At 28.0% G+C, this 17,180-nt stretch overlaps 2 protein-coding genes across 3 annotated transcripts; both read right to left on the bottom strand.

The window, feature by feature from the left end:
- Nucleotides 1-301: 301 nt before the first annotated feature.
- LOC113858758 lies at nt 302-4,071 on the bottom strand. 2 transcript variants are annotated; one of them, XM_027491505.1, is made up of 5 exons: nt 3,868-4,071; nt 2,577-2,753; nt 2,186-2,474; nt 955-1,061; nt 302-870 (listed from the first exon to the last, which is right to left on the bottom strand). In XM_027491505.1, the coding sequence occupies exons 1-5, from the start codon at nt 4,018-4,020 to the stop codon at nt 724-726; spliced, it is 873 nt and encodes a 290-aa protein (XP_027347306.1). In that variant the 5' UTR covers nt 4,021-4,071; the 3' UTR covers nt 302-723. The 2 variants fall into 2 exon arrangements, with proteins under 2 accessions (XP_027347306.1, XP_027347307.1); XM_027491506.1 differs by having other exon boundaries at nt 998-1,061.
- Nucleotides 4,072-14,182: 10,111 nt separating this feature from the next.
- On the bottom strand, nt 14,183-14,809 carry LOC113859843. Its single transcript, XM_027492516.1, has 2 exons — nt 14,461-14,809; nt 14,183-14,277 (listed from the first exon to the last, which is right to left on the bottom strand). The coding sequence occupies exons 1-2, from the start codon at nt 14,807-14,809 to the stop codon at nt 14,183-14,185; spliced, it is 444 nt and encodes a 147-aa protein (XP_027348317.1).
- Nucleotides 14,810-17,180: the final 2,371 nt, after the last annotated feature.

The following is a 17,180-nucleotide window of genomic DNA, read 5'->3' as shown; positions in this document are numbered from 1 at the left end:
CATTTTTTTTCTTATGGACTTCAATTCTAATATTACAAATATTTATGATTCGATGTTATATAATAATATGTACAACGCACTGGAAGAAATGTGCGTGATTATTAATTTCAAAAGGTAGTAAACAAATAAGTAAATTGTGCTCGCACAAACGAATCTGTCCTCATTATACACGGGATCTATAAATGGTATACACCATATTAGAGCACAAGCAACATTCCAGATAGAAGATTTGCATAGAAGTTCCCAAGACAGTTATTCATGTACACCAATCGGCCATACCCAAACTTGCGACCAACAGATAAATACAATATACTGTAAAGACGCGCATATAGGATATATTTGTTTAGAACCATTTGAAGTACAATTAGTATAAGGAAACTTGGGGAATCTAACTAAAGAACGTAACACTCATCTTGAACACCTAAACAGTTGGCTAACCATCCAAAAATTCATCTAACAAAAAATCATATAAAATCATAACATTTACTATGTCGATCCACATTGCTCTCGAGGGTTTCTTCCTCAAACTATATTACATCAAACACCTTTGAATAACCTGACCAGCACTAAATCCCACAAGAATAGAGTTATCGAGTCTGAATCTTCCTTTACACATTTCTCTCAACAAATTCTTGAAAGAGCACCAAGTGAATTGTCTACTCTCTCAAGTTGTATCAGCATCCGCTGTAAAATCTGAGGCTTCAATTCTAAGTTGCATATACTTTACCTTCCCCTTAGAAAGTACCGCGAATCAGACTTTGGGGAATGGTAGCTCTTTGGGGATTCTGATAGCAATTCATGTCCTTTATTTTCTGGGGTTGAATTACTACTAGTCGAAACATCAGATGTGTGAAATTTTCCAAAAGGAACCTGCACGTTAAAGAAATTTGAAAACCTAAGCAAGCTATTCCAGGTTATTTGAAATTTTTATCAGTCAAAGAATAAATGCCGCACTACTTGATCACTGCTTGAACCATCAGCTTTAGCTGTCTTCAACCATTTCACAATGGTTATGCAGCTTGACCTGGCTTCTTCATCCTTGAAGTTTTGATCAGAAACCTCTACAAAAAAAAATATCAAAATGTATAATGATTGAGTTACTACTAAACAAAAAATTTACAGAACATATTGAACAACCTTGTTAAGTGCCCAAAATTTTCTCAAGATGCTTCAATAGTCTTGCAAAAATAATTTGAAACCATAGTGAGGAAGAAATGAACCTTTGCTCCCACTCACGTTAAGGACCCAAAAAAACTCATTTGAAACAAATTTCAAATCTTGATATTTGTTATTTCACAATATACTGCTTTTCAAAAATTACAAGCAACACACTTTATTCCATCCATGGATGACCAAATAGCTCCCTATTTCAGTCGAGGTATTGATTTATGTCTCGCAAAATGGCATAAATCAGGTAAAAAAATGTAAGATAACAACAAATTTCTGCCAGTTCATTGCATTCAATTCATACTTGAGTTTGTACAACATGTGACATGGTTCACAAGGAGGAGAACAAGGATACTTGAGTTTGTACAACATGTGACATGGTTCACAAGGAGGAGAACAAGGGCACAGATATCATAGTAGTTTTATAAAATCATTGCATGTATGAGATACAAAAGCTTTGCATGGGATCAATAAATTACCCACATTAAATACAATTCTCAAAGCATAAAAAAGCAACTATACCTATGAAGGAGAGCATCATAATCTACTCACCCACTTTTGATTCCCCACTTTCGTCAGCAAAAGAAATTATTTTAAAAGTATTACTATCAACTTAATTATATAACATAATTTTAACAAGTACAGTTTGACAACCAACAGTGTATATGAGACTAGCATAAAAAAGCTTTTACAGCAGGTAAATTCAGAATTAACTGATACACAGCCTCCTTTCTGCCATGGTTCAAACCAAAGATCATTTAAGAACTCCCCTAAAAACTCAGCACCCCTGGGTTCTGTGAACTTCACCGAACAAAAGAACTTGATAATTTAAGTACTGATGAAACTATATGCATGAACACTGAGAGTGAGAAAGGAAGGACATCTGCATGCATATGACATGGCAACAACAGTCTATACAACAATGAGCAAGAAACAATAGGATGATATAAAGTATGAAGTATCATTATGTAGCCTACAGGATAGCTGACATGCATAAGGAAAATATATTTCAACTTACCTGTAGTACTGGAAACCATATCTGGTTGCAATGAGCAGCATATTGGTTGCTTCTCTAAACTTCTTGATGACCTTTTGGTGAATGTTGAACTACATCTTGCATGAATATCCTCGTTAGAAAGCAAGCAATGGTTGTAGGTATTAGGCTCTCTCAAACTACAGCTTCTATCAACAGATCTAAGTTTGCATTGACTTCCTGCAAGAACATGAGAATCAGCTGTGCTCTCTAACATAGGTGCAATTCTTTTAAGGTTGATCTTCTTCTGGCAGCCATCTTGTTGAGCCAGAGACTGAAAGCAACAAAATATAATAAGGCTTGATTTTGCGGAGAAAAACACAAAAGTTAACACACATCCACACATCAGAGATGCTATTTGAAATCTATGTCTGACCTGCCTAGGCATATTAAGTGAATTTTGCATAGTCCTACATTTATGTGCTTCATCTGTGTTATTCTGTATGATCCACCCCCGTAAACGCATAGAACGATGCAGTTCATTCACAAACGAGGCCTCTAATGAACTAAGATATCGACTGTGCTGCTTATCTGTCCATCTTGTCGACTGGTCCTGGAAAAAACTTGAGTTTAGTATTTCCTTGCCAACTAACTGAAGAAAAGCAGCATTGAATACAATTTAAAATTGTCAATTTCAAGCTCTATCATATTTATAAGTATAAGCAATCAAGCATATATCAATAGCATTTTGAAAATTAGTTGCAACAAGAGATTTAAAATTCATATCGAAAATAAATGAGAAGGTCTATAAAATTAATAAATTCAATTATAATTCTTATAACCAAGACTAGATAAATTCAATAGTATGAGCCACTCAAAAAAGCATTTAAATGATTCTTCATCTAAATGAAATCTCTCACGATCTATGAGTTTCACATTGACCTAATTAAAGTTTCTTGAGTATTTCTTATGAACTTCCACTAACACAAATCAAGCTTTTTAACATGAATCTGAGTTGAAGTTACAAGAAGAAAAGGATATAAGAGAACATTATCACTAAAACAATACATACAAACCAAAAGCACTCCACTTGATGCTACAGAAATAATTTACTAAAAGATATTTCCCAGCAACTTCCCAGTGAATTCTCTTAATTAGATACTCAGTTATCGTACATAATTTAAACCAAATAGATAGCACGTTAAGAGGTATAAGAGATTAAGAAACAAGGTTCTAAAGCCTCAGCAACCAAGAGCAACCAATAATATGGCTAAAATGTTCGCAAATATACAACACGATTATTGATTTCAATTACTTGACGATCCTCACCATATTAGTAGTATTCTCGATTTTTTCTCCTGGTTTCAGATTTCAGATATTCTCGACTCATTAATTGGTGAATTTAACGACCAAATGTCGGAAACTAGCTTGTACACGATTTACAAAACATAAAACCGCGCCATGGAAGCTTGAACACCATGCAAAGCACAATTTCGAGCATAAACACCATAAAAGAGAAACGCAAAGGCGCTGAAAAGACATAGAATCCAAACGGATAATTATAGACGCGGTCTCATCCCGCTAAGCAAACACACAGCGGGATCAACCTCTGAACACGCAAGTTCTGACCACAAAATCGAAGCCAAAAAAGAAAAACGAAAACGAAATTGGAAAATCTAGCGCAAAAAAAAAAATCGAAAAGGAGAAGGTAAAACGAGTGAAATTACCAGAAACGGAGCGGGCGAGCAATGATGCGAGAAATCTTTGGAGGCGGTGTCAACGGTGACGGCGGAGGAGCGGGAGGAGGAGCGAGTGAACTCGGGCAATGAGTCTGGATCGGAGGAGAACGGCGGAGAGTGGAGACGTAGATCCTCCTCCATGGTGCGTGAGAGAGTGATCGGAATTTTAGCGGAGAAGAAACCCTCTGGGTTGGGTTCTGGGGAGGATGTATTCCGGGGCAAAAAGGACTCCACATGGCGTCGCTTTTACACGTGTCAGTGCCGCCGTTGGGGTGCCACGTCATCAGCTAGATAATATCTTGGGGTAACGTGAGCCAGATATTTTTGAAGGGTCGTTGTAGAGCGAGAGTGCACAATGTGCGCAGTTATTGGCGCGTGTATCTCATGCCCTGTTTTGCGTTGCGTATCAGCACCCCACATGACGCATTTACTCGTTTTCTATTTTTTTTATTTATTTTGGGTTATGTCACCTATTAAATATTAATCTCGTTTTACATTATGCATTTTAAAATATACTGACACCAGGACTACGTTAATTTCAATTTTCTAACCAATATTTCGACTCTTTTTAGTTTAGCGCAAATTCATAAACGGAAATAAGTGTTGAGAAGTCACACTTATTACAAATCCACTGCTTTTAAAAGTTACAAAAATTAATTAGCTGGAAATCTGATGATGCGCGGTGAGATCAGGGAGCACTAAGATGCTGTTTTTCCGTAGAAAATAAGCCAAAGGTTCTATTTCTGGTCTCTGTGTGTGTACCCACCCTGTTAACAAGTTAAAAGTAGTTTTTTTATTAAAATAAAAATATTTATAATTTTAGAATTATATAAAATATTTAATTTAATGTATTTAGTTCTTTTAAGATGTGCTCTTTACATGTATTAAGAAAAAAAATGTTATAAATAACTTTTTAAAAATATAATTAAGTACTATTTTAGGTTTATTTATAAAAGATGAAAACTTGAGTCATCAAAATCAATAAAACTTATTGCATGTCATAAATTTATACTTTATTTTAAAAATATTTTTAAAATATGTCATATATATTAAATGAATAAATGTATTTATTTATATAAATAATAAATAAATATAATGTTAATACAAATCTCACAATAAATAAGAATATAAACAAATTAATAATTAATACATTTAAAATTGAATTTTTATTTTTTAATTAAAACCAAAAAAATATTAATAATTATTTTTATAAACGGAATTGGAGGAAGAATGTCATTGAAATGTGATTTGCTTAAATAAAAATTTATTATTAACTTTTAATTAACAATTTAAATGTCGTTAATACTTTAATAGTATAATTATGAATACTTTTAAATTATTCTACCTTTTATGTCTGTAAATTATTTTTAGTATTAATATATATTACTTAAAACATACTTTATAAAATAATAATAAATAATTAAAAAATAATAGAGCTCTATAATTATACAATTAAATAATAAATAATTATAAACTCTCATGTAACTTCCTCTCGCAGGTATTCTTACTTGTTAAATAAAAATAATTAAATATATTTATATATTTTTAAGACATTAAATGCACCCACAACCATCCTTAATATTTATCTTGTAAAGTATAATTAAAAGATTGATAAAAATTTGGATTTTTTTATAAATATAAATATTAATATGTATGTACATGCTCGTCTATTTAAGAATACTCAAGAAAAAGGTTAACTGTATAACAAAATGAACTATGTTCATTTGGGCCAACATGTTATAAGCCATAGGTTTTAGGACGAATAAAAAAATATAATTCAGACATGTAAAAATGGTCTCAAAGCGAGCAAAATATGACTTTCTAGTGGCTTAACCTATATCAGATTTAATCAAATTAAACAAGAAAAACTCAAATTTAATTTAGGCTTAAAATTAAATTTAAAGTCTAAAAAATATTTTATTTGGATATTACTAATCTAATATTGAAATATCCAGCCGAGGAGAATCACATCTTAACGATGATTTTGTTACAATTTGTTCCAATGTGACACGCGTTCCTGAACAAATTCAACGGATGAGCTTTCTTCCAACACTAGTCCAAATGTTATTTGATGGAAGAGGATATATCTTACTTTCAGTAGAACTGAATTTTAACATTAAAATAAACAGGTTCTATCTTCTTCTTGATCGGATGAGGTGTAACATTGATGGGTCAGTAATCAGTGATAAGCTTAAAGCTAGTTGTGAAGGTGTTTTTTGTGACTATCGAAGTTTAGAAGTTGGATTTTGCTACAAATTTAGGATTTTTTAGTATTTTCATAGCAGAGTCATGGGATACTTTTACTGTTCTGCAAATAGTTCGGAAAGGTTTTAAGAACCTTCGGATTGATTCAGATTCTGCTGTTGCTGTGCAATTTTTTTATTTATGGTTGTATTTATTCTCATCTCATCCTTATGCTCTTATGGTGGATGCTATACCCAATTGATAAATAGAAATTGAATCAAGAAGAAAATTAAGTTCCAGATGCTATTTCTAGATTATCTCACTCTTATCCAATGAGCCTTCATATATTACATAATAAATAAATAAACAAACAGATTCTTTGACAATATTTAAAACAGGGCAACAAATTATACAATTTCCTTTCATAATAATATTATTATAACTCTAAAATCCTTGTCACAACATAATGTAAGAACGGAACAAATGGTCGAAACCTCTCCCAACATATGACTAGCTGAATGAATAAATACAGGTATGAAATAGACGGTGCATATCAATTTTAAATTGGTTTATGATGGATGGATTGAAAATAAAATATTAACTCATTTATAATTTACTAAAATTATCAAATATTTGTTTTTCGATAAAATTTAAAAAAATAAATGTTTTAATTATAATATATGACTTAGGGAGAGAGATAGGATTGATTTTGAGTTATGAAAAAAGAAAAGAACATAATAAATAATCTTTGAATACTGACCTCGATGAATTCAACGTTGGAAATTTTGTTGGCTTTTGGTATGAGTTTGTTAATTCAATGAATTTGGTCCATGTAAGTAGTCACTGCCTCACATATTTTGGCATGGAATAAAATGAATTTGCATGATTTATGCCTTGCTGTCAAAATATGACAAACTTAGAGCACGTTTGTTTTAATTTTTAAAGAGTTTTCTTTTTTTAAAATTAAAAAATACACTTATTTTTTGTTTTTAAAAAAAATTAAAAATTAAAAAAACCATGCTCTTAATATTTGACAAGAGTAATAGAAAAAAAGAAATTTTGATAACAGTTTTGGGACTACTACGAACTATTACACTCACCTCCATTGTCTTACTTTCCAAAATCTCCTTTCTACTCACCATAAAAATGTGTTCTACTAAGCCTATTGTAGATTTAATACATGGGAATTAGGTATGGAAGAAGGCAACTAAGTGAAGAGAGGAGAGGGAGTTTTGCAAACCGTAATGTGCAAATAATAAAGGGTGAAGAGGAAAGCGAGGAGAAGAATGCAAAGGTTGTAGGGTCAACAATCGACATTTTCTCCTCAATTGTGTTTGAGGTCTCCAAATTGCTTTAAGCTTTGAACTCAATTGTCATTCCCTCTAACAACTCCTTTAAGCTTCCCTTCAACATATTTCCACTATCACTAACCATTTAAAAGATGTCAAATGACTTGTTCATTGGGGGCAGGCACAATGGCCTTTAGCCCATGCTCAATTTGGTTCATGTGAGTAGTCACTGGCTCACATAGGCTTTAATAAGGATGACTACATTGTCCCATGGATAGGAAATTAGATAAAAGGAACAAAGAATGATATTGTTCAACGAGGGTTTGAAGGAAGAAACGAAAAAGAATATTGGAATGAAATGTATGCTATGGCATGATGGTAACAAAGAATATGCTTCATCAAAGGTAAGAATTTAATGGCACATATTTTGCTTACTAGAGGCTTAGGTAAAAATAAATAATTTTTTTCTATAGTGTTATTCAAGTGGTCTCAATAAACTCATTTTTTTTTCATTAACACACTCTTATCTCTTTTTCAATAATATTCAAGAGAGTGAGTGTACTGAAAGCTTGATTGAATAGATAAAAATGCAAGTGATTAAATTCTAACAAAATAGAAGAACAAGATAATAAAAATAAACTTGCAATAAATGTAAAGAGATAAGGGGAGAAAAAATAAAAACTCAATTTTTACTCGTTTAGTCATCGCTTATGACATATATTCAATTTCCAAGCAATTCACTTGAGTTTTGACTAACTTTTAAGTCTATATAATATAACAACACTCTTACATCTTGGAATCTCCCACCAGTTTACACAATTTCAATAAAGAATATAAGAAATCACTTTTTAGACAAATGAGTTATTATAAATTGAAGCACTAGAAAGTTTCTAAAAAAATAAGAGCTTTTACCACAAGTTTGATAAAAAGATTGAAGATTGAAAATAAGTGTTAATTGATTTTTTTTAATATGTTCTATTTTTTAATTATAAAATATGTTAAAAGAAAGATATTTATTGACAAAATTGTGTACACGGTTAGGAGTTAATCACAAAAAATATATCTCTTCAAAACATATTTATTTAACATTTTTAAGTCTCAAAATCGATTAATAGTTTAAATTTGAAATTGTCAACAGTCATGTTTTATAATCGAGTCCAATAATCAATTATATAGGGAAAAAATTCAAATTTTGGGTAACATGATAATTTAAACATTTCAAAATTTAAAAAACTAAATATCAAACATAGTTTAAGTCATTTTTTCACCTTAAAAACACTTTTAAACATTTTTTGAACCTTTTTTTAAAACAATTTTTTTAAAATCAAACTTATTCTATATTTTTTAAAAAGAACTTGATTAAAAAAGAGTTAAACCTAACTTGCAAACTTTAATTAATTTAACAAAGGCCAAATAATCTTATTAAATAATATTTTTTAACAAAATAATATAAATCTTTGAGAAACTTCATGTTATTATGCTCTTATCTTTTTGTTATTTACCTTTTTTAGCATCATCAAAATCTATAACATAAATATTTATACATAAGTTTAATCATAAATTACTAATCTTGAATGCAACAAAAAAAATTACCTTTAACCAATAAAAAATAACATGATTGATGGTCCAAAACTTAAATGAATTATTGTATAATCACCTAACCTAAAATCTATTTTTTAGGGTAAACCTTTTAATAGATTAGCCACGACATCTTATAATACAAGACCTCTTTCCAAATGACAAGGTATACCATTGGATAGTAACCCACTTGCCCACAAAACTGACTTTAGGAACTTAAGACAGGCAAATAAAGAACCAAAATAACAGAAGCAGAACAATAGAACACAGGAAGTTAAGGTACAATAATTTTGTCATGTCTACTAGTGTTTGATGGTGGACAAATAACACAAGCAAGTGATTATGAAAGTGGATGGAGGGTTTGCAATTGGTACAAGCTCTATTAAAACTACTAATTATTTTCTCTTGGTATTGATGAGCTTTAACTAAATTGACAATTTTATTTTTTTAACTTTTGAACAGTGTTGTGGGCGTGATAAGAAGTTATCCCTTTATTTATTGAGCAACATATATTTCAACTTTTTTCGTATGGTTTATTTTTTTCTTTTATTTTGTCTCAGAATAATTTTTCAAAACCCAATTCAGAATAAACAATTTTGTATAGACTAATCTTTCATTTTTATTAATCAATCAAATACATTAAAAGTTGTCATGTTTGTTTTCTTTTTTTCGATTTTCTTAATCTAAGCCAGTGTGTAACTTTTTATTTTAAAATAATTAAGTACTTCCGTACGAGGAAAACGAGATTATCCCATAGAAAAAAAAAACTAAATTTTTATAAATATATATTTCTTTGTTCGTTTTATTATATTCTAACGTGGGGCTAAATTAAAAAAGTAAGGTAATAGAATTTGTAAACTCAAAAGGATTTTAAGGTAAATGAGTTTTATTAGCAGCTTTATTTTATTTTTTATTCAAAAATTTTTTTAACACTTCATATTGATTTAATTAGACTGTGAGAATAAACAATCAAAATTTTAAAATAATAGAAGATAATTTTAACAAAATATATTTGTCATTAATTTTTATTTTAAGATATTTAATTTTGTATTTATTGTATATAATTAATATTTTGTTCAAGATATAAATGTTCTGTTATGTAACATAGCATGAATTGGCCTGCGTTTTTTCAGTTTTTTGGAGGTTCCTTTATTAAAAAGAAAATGAATAATAAGATGAAAGGATACGTGTTCCCTAACCCATTTTATGTTTGATGGAATATGCTTGCCATATATGTTTAGTAGGACACGATGAAATACATTCCTATGATCTCATGTTTGGGCATTAGAAATTGAACTTTTACTTTTACTTTTACTTTTCCTTTTTGACCGAACAAATACTCCATGATCATGTTTGTTACTATGTGACATTTAGGCCTACTATAAAAAACTATTTTTAATTTTTTTTTCTTTGACTGAATATCTTAAAAGACATAACTGTCATATTAATACACATGCATATACGTATTATTTAATGAAAATTATGAAATAATTTGTTTAATTGTTAAAATAAATTAAGTATATAAATTAATTATTTTGTTAAAAGATTAAACAAAAAAGAGAAACGTATGGTCAATGAATATTCACAAATAAAAATAAGCTGACTTTTGTTTTCTTTTGTTATAAACCAAAGCCAGCAACACAACACTAACTAGGTCATTTCCTTTTACACCATTTTTTAAAATTTAATTTTGTAAAATATTTTTAATTAATTTTCAAAGATGATTAATATATTTTAGAATTTTATTTTCGGAAGATATAAAAAGTGGTATAATAATAATAATAATAATAATAAAAAAAGAAAGATGCAGATACAAATTATCCACTGACTAAGCACTGCACTGACTTCTAACTTTTTAAACTAGCTGGGCGAGTTCCGTGCTTTACATATGAAACCGGATTTTTTGGGACCCTTGCTTAAGACAATTTTAATTTTTCAAAGTCTAACTTGATGTTGTATCATATATCAAGATTTTAATTATTTTAAAAAATTAAGAGAAACTGTAAAGTCCAACTTGATGATGCTTATTAAGTCAAATTTTCTAACAATTTAAAAAGTTAAAGATAAATTGTATGTAAAAATTACCTTGCAAAAAATTATTTATTTATTTTAAGAACCTTAGGAGACAAGTTGAATTTTTTATATTAAAACTTAATTTAGAGAAAACTTATGATATGTTAAATTGTAATTTTGTTAAAGAGACTTTTTATTTAGCTAGTTTTAGTTGTAATTTTATAGACCTTATCTACTAGTGTATTTCTTCTTTTTTAATGTCTGTTAATTAGAATGGAATTCATTAAGTTTTTTCTCCTTCGAGAGAAATTAAGCATAAAGATCCTATATTTTTTTTAATCTTTTTTTTTATATATTGAGAGACCAACTCACTGTATAAGGGATAAGGTTGATATGTGAGAATGAATTCTTTTTTATATTTAAAAGATGTAATCCTAAGATTTCTCATATATTTTTTATAGATGACATTATTTTAATTTCTAAATTCTAAAGCCTTCTTTGAATATGCCCTTATCATGAATTAAGTCTTAAATAATTTATGTGCTACCTTTGGACAAGTAAACATAAAAAAATTTAGTGTTTTATTTTTTAATAATGTGGATTCTAGTTTGCTTGACTAAATTTGTGATGTTCTAAGTATAAAACATATTAAAAATTTTGACTCTTATTTTGGTATTCCTATCTTTACTAATAGACCTAATACAAATGCCTATGCTAATATGATTGATAAAATTAGGAAGAAGCAAAATCTCTATCTATGACTGATAGAGTTATTCTTGTCTAAATCTAATTTGACCAGTATTTTTATCTATTTTCTTTAAACCCATCTTATTTTGTTATTTGTTTATCATGATATCAATAAGATTTGTAGACAATTCATTTGAGGATTTTTTAGTCTAAGAAATGTCATTTAATTAAGAAGAAATGTGAAGGTTTAGGGATATTTATACACTTAACTTTGCTTACATTATGAATTTATATTGGAGATTTATTAACTCTCTAGATGATTTATGAGCTCAAACTCTAAGGACAAAATATAGATTATATCTTAGTAAGCCATTTAATTGTGAGAACAAATCATAAGACACCTAATACTTGGAAGCTATGATTCAAATATCGTCTAAATTCTATAAATGTTTGAACTGAAAAATTAGAGTTAGATTATATACTAAATTCTAGATAGATAGTTGGGTGCCTAGTTTTAGAAATTTTAGTGCTTATAGTATTTGTACCCCTTCTAGGTTAGAGTTAGATTGTCCAGTGGGTTTGTTTATCTTTTATAAGTGTCCAGTGAGTTTGTTTATCTTTTATAAGGTAGAATTGGAACAAAATTAAGTCTATATTGTCTTCTTTTATTTGTAGTCTTATAACCACTATAGTTCTTCCTAATTTTAGACTTGAATATGCTTTACTTATTTGGTCTATAACTATGAATAAAGAGTTTTCTATTAAATATACTTATTCTATGTTATCTAAGAAACAATGTCCTACTAATCAAGTGGTGAATATTTTTAAGCAAGTTTGAAAATGACCTGGTACACAAAAAATTAAACTATTTTTGTGCAAAATTGTCCACTAGAACTTATTAACAAATGATGAATATGTTCATAAAGATATTTCAACTTATGTTTTGTGTTCTATATGTCATTTAACTCCTAAAACTATAATGTATATATTAAGAGATTGTGATTATACATTTTTAATTTGGAATCAATTAATATCTCAAGCTAATAATAAGATCAAATTGGTGCAACTTTGATCTAAGTAATTGGTGAAACTCTAATTTGACCTAAAAATCAACTAATAACGAGTCAACTTGAAATTAATTTTTAGAATAATGGCATGAAAAATTTAGATTGACAGGAACTCATTTATTTTTAACCTAAAATTGATTTCTCCTCATTGTCTTGTGTCTCAAATTTTATCAAATGACTCACATTTGGTTTTGTTTTAGGGATCATGACACTTTTTTTTTTTAATATGATATATGATTTTGTCTCTATGAAGTGGTCTCCTTTTACGTAGGGAACATTGATATTGAATGTTGATGGTTTAATGTTAATGGGCATGCTTGCAAGGGGCCTTATTCGTGAAGCAAATAGAAATTTTGTTGTTAGTTATATGTGTAAAATGGGAGTGTGTTCTCCTTTTAAAGCAGAGTTATGAATTATTATATTTGGATTGTATTTAATTAAAGTTAATGACTTGATAAATATTACTTTAGAATGTAATTTTAAGAAGACTCTAAAATTAATTTTAGATAATAAAGTTAATGATAATTGTTCTTCCTATGTGGTGCTTGTAATTAGGTCATTGCTCCAAAGTATGAACTATACTTGTTGTATTAATATCTTTCGTGAAACTAATCATTATACAAATGCGTTAGCTATTTGATTAATATAGAGTTTAGAAATTATAAATTTTTTTTTGTTGTCCATTCTCCTTTATTGCTCCATCTTAGACAAAATGTACCAGACATTGACTTTTCTAGACCTTGTAATTGATTATGTTATTTTTAAGCCGTAAGCCCAATAATTAGTAAAATAAACAAAATTTAAAAACATTATTATTTTTATTTATTTATTTATTTATTTATTTATCTTTTCATCTCAAATCTTACATTACATATTAATTGTATATCATATTTATTTTAAATTATTAGATAAAATTTTAGGATAAAAAACTTTAAAAAAATAAAAACTAAAGATAAACGATTAAAATTATAAAAATTAAAATTACATATAAATTAAAATACAAGGAATAAAAAAAAAAATCATTTGTACTTTCTTTCTTGTTCCGAATGAGAGTGAAAAGAAACTTTTTTTTTTCTCCCTGTCTATTTTTCTATTTTTTTATGCAACAAATTGCGTGAACATCTGCCAAACACATTAACACAAATTAAAGTAAAAATATTGATTATATGAACAATAAAACTCAACATGACTATTACCAACATTTAATATAAAAAAGAATTACCAAGCAGTCAACCAACCTACCAGTACAGTTGCAAAAGAATTCAAATTAACACAGTTGATGTTTAAATCACTAGACATATCAACTGTGTTTTAGCATCATTAATATAATTGATAAATGTGCATAATAAAATTAAATTGTTAAAAAAACAAAAGATGAAATATAATTAAAAAAAAAAAAGATACCACTGAAGACTCTATAAACAAATAACTGCCCAATTTAATTTAAACTATTATTATTAATTAACTTGGTCTTAGGGATATGAATTATGAATCCGAAGAGGGAGAAGATTGTCGCACCGCACAAGCAACCACCTGCGCCCACTGTTTCAGTCGAGTCTTCTTTGTAGCCAAATCATCCCCTTCACAACAATCACATTCACATGCACCCAAATTTTAATCAAATTGACAGCACATAATAAAAAAAATATTTAATTTTACAATTTATTTGTTTCAATGGGTACAATTATAATTCTGATTGCAACATTATCAAATTAATAACAAAATTTAATTTTATAAAAAGTTAAATTGAACGAAAGAAGTACCTGGGTTGAATATGGTGCTGGAGCTTGCAATGTTGCTCTCGGAGACACGGGACAATGAAGAGGAAGACCTAGATAATTTGTGATTGTTGTACTGTTTATTAACAGTGTGGTACAACGTTAAAGCAGGGATAGTGTTTGACAGCTTCGGGTCAATTTCGGGCGAATCGAACCGAAACCCGAGTTCAATGCAAGCCTTCAATTCTTCCAAGTCATCCTCTGAGAGGCTCTTGCTCAACCGGTGCCGGTGGTTGTCCTTCCGCCTCTCCCACGCCTCGTCTCGTACCATGTCTGGTGACCACGACGGCAGCTTGTAGAGTGGTCGAGGCGGCGCGTGGGAATGTTTTGACATGGTTCTGTTGTGTTTTCTCAACAGTCGAAGATTTTTATGTAATTAAGTTTGTGGTTAGTGGATAATTGGGTATGGATCATTTGGCTACAGTTGGTGAGTTTTCGCTTTATTTTCTTTTACTAAAAAGTATAAACGTTGGTCTTTAGAATTAATGTTAAATAGGTAATATTTTATTATTGACATTAATATTTATTATATTAAAATATAATTTAAAGTTAATTTTAAAAATAATATTAATACTTTATTCACTTATTTTTATTTTCTAATACTTAACATATGCATGGATCATTTGTTACTGAATTATTCTATGTTAACTAGTATTCAAAATTGCTATAGCGTTAAAATTCAGCAATAGTGATTTTACTTGATTAAAATGAAATTTATGGGATATCCAATTGGTGTCAAGGTAATGGGATAGTGGATAAAAAGAAAAGGGAAAAACATTGCAGTTATACGTCACCGATTGTAGAAGAGAATTTGTCTTTGCCAAACAATCTATTATGTAAATGAAAGTATCTGAGGATTTAAAATATTTTAATCAATATAATCTATATGGAAGTGAGATATTTTATTAAGCTGACCAATTGAATTATCACTGTTTAGAATGTTCTCTGTTTAGATCACAAATAGGATGGGATCGGTGACGGTGAAGTTGACTTACACAAAACAAAATGAAGGATGAAATTAATGATATTATTATTTAGCTAAGTTTAATCATAAACAATTTTTCATAGCTAATCACAAATGCAATTACTTCTAACGAAAAGGATTAGACTTTATAAGCGTCAAGTTATTATTTAAATCTTTATTTAAAGAGGTACTTAAGAGTAAAATTGCCTTCAATGAGAAATATGATAGAATCCTATCAAAAGTAAAAAGAACAATTCATCATTAATATCTTTTAATAGAGTTTGATAAATCGTCATGTTTTATGAAATTTAAAACAAAAATTTACAGCAATGGCATTTAAAATTTAAAATTAAATAAAATTTATGTATATCCAGTACATGGTATAACTGTATAAGTTATAATAATTAATTTAATGCTTTATTTATAATTTATCTCTACATGATATAAAATTTATTTCAAAATTTTTCATATATATTTTTTTAAAAAATATTTGTTAATTTTTTCAATTTATTGATTTCACTAATTTATAAATATTTTACAACATGGTAAAAAATAAAAGAAGAATTTGAATATTTTATATAAAAGATTTAAGAGATAATATAATTTACAAATAATTAATAAAAATTGAAAAGTTGAAAATATGAAAAATCAATAAATACACATGGAATAAATTAAAATTAAGTAAACAAAAGGAAATTAAATTAAATAATTAAATAAAAATATTTTTAAAAGTAGAAATTCAAAAATTTTCATGTTATAATTTATTAAAATTCTTCAACATACGAAAAAAAATTGAAAACATGAAGAGTCAAGAAATATATACATAAAATAAATGAAAATTAATATGTATTTAGTTAAAAAAATTAAATTTATTATGGTTCATTTTATAAGATCTTTTGCAAATTATTGCTTGCATTGATTAATTTCTTTTTACAAATAATAGATAAAAAGAGAGTAAGATAATGTGTTTCAATAATATTAAGGGTAATCTTAATAAAATTATTAAAATTGTTAAAATTTTTAATGTCGTCTATAAAAATAATTATATTTCTTAATTCTGATGAAGTACTATCTAGTCTTATTTATAAGAGATACTTATAGCATTAAATGGCTAAATTAATAATTTATATATGGATTGGAGTATCCCTTGTACTCCTTTTTTTTAATAATATGTTTTTGTTTATAAAAAAAATTAATAATTTGTATTAAATGAATGAATATATGAGTAATATGTGAAAGTCATATTAACATAAATTTCATAATAAATAAATATATAAAAATTATTTGACAAATAATATATTTGAAAATGAATTTTTAATTCTTATAATTATATAAAATTAGTGATTTTTTAAATTAATGAAATCAAAAGTTGTAGTTAAAGTAACCTTGTATTTAAAACGAAAGGCATAAAAAATTAAATTAAATCATTATTTTTTGAAAACCATGCAATAACTTTAGTGAAAGGATTTTAATATTATATATAAAATTTATTTTTTATTCAATAAAATTCACATAAAATTTATTTAATAGTAAAAAATATGCCATTAAGTGTGGTTAACTTAAAATTCTCTCTTCCTAGGCACAATTGCCTGATAACACAAGTCAGGATGACATCCGTGGTATCTTGTCGTGTTAGGAGGGAGAGATCATTACGATAATTAATCTTTTAAATTCTTATGGTTCTTATTTTATTTTTTTCCTGTTTTTGTAATTTGTTTACATTTAAATTGGTAACAAAATA

The sequence above is a fragment of the Abrus precatorius genome, unplaced genomic scaffold (assembly GCF_003935025.1).
Source record: "Abrus precatorius isolate BTA unplaced genomic scaffold, Abrus_2018 Scaffold2, whole genome shotgun sequence".
Taxonomy (NCBI): Eukaryota; Viridiplantae; Streptophyta; class Magnoliopsida; order Fabales; family Fabaceae; genus Abrus; species Abrus precatorius.
Note: the sequence above shows the minus strand (reverse complement) of the source record. Positions and strands in the feature narration are given on the sequence as shown.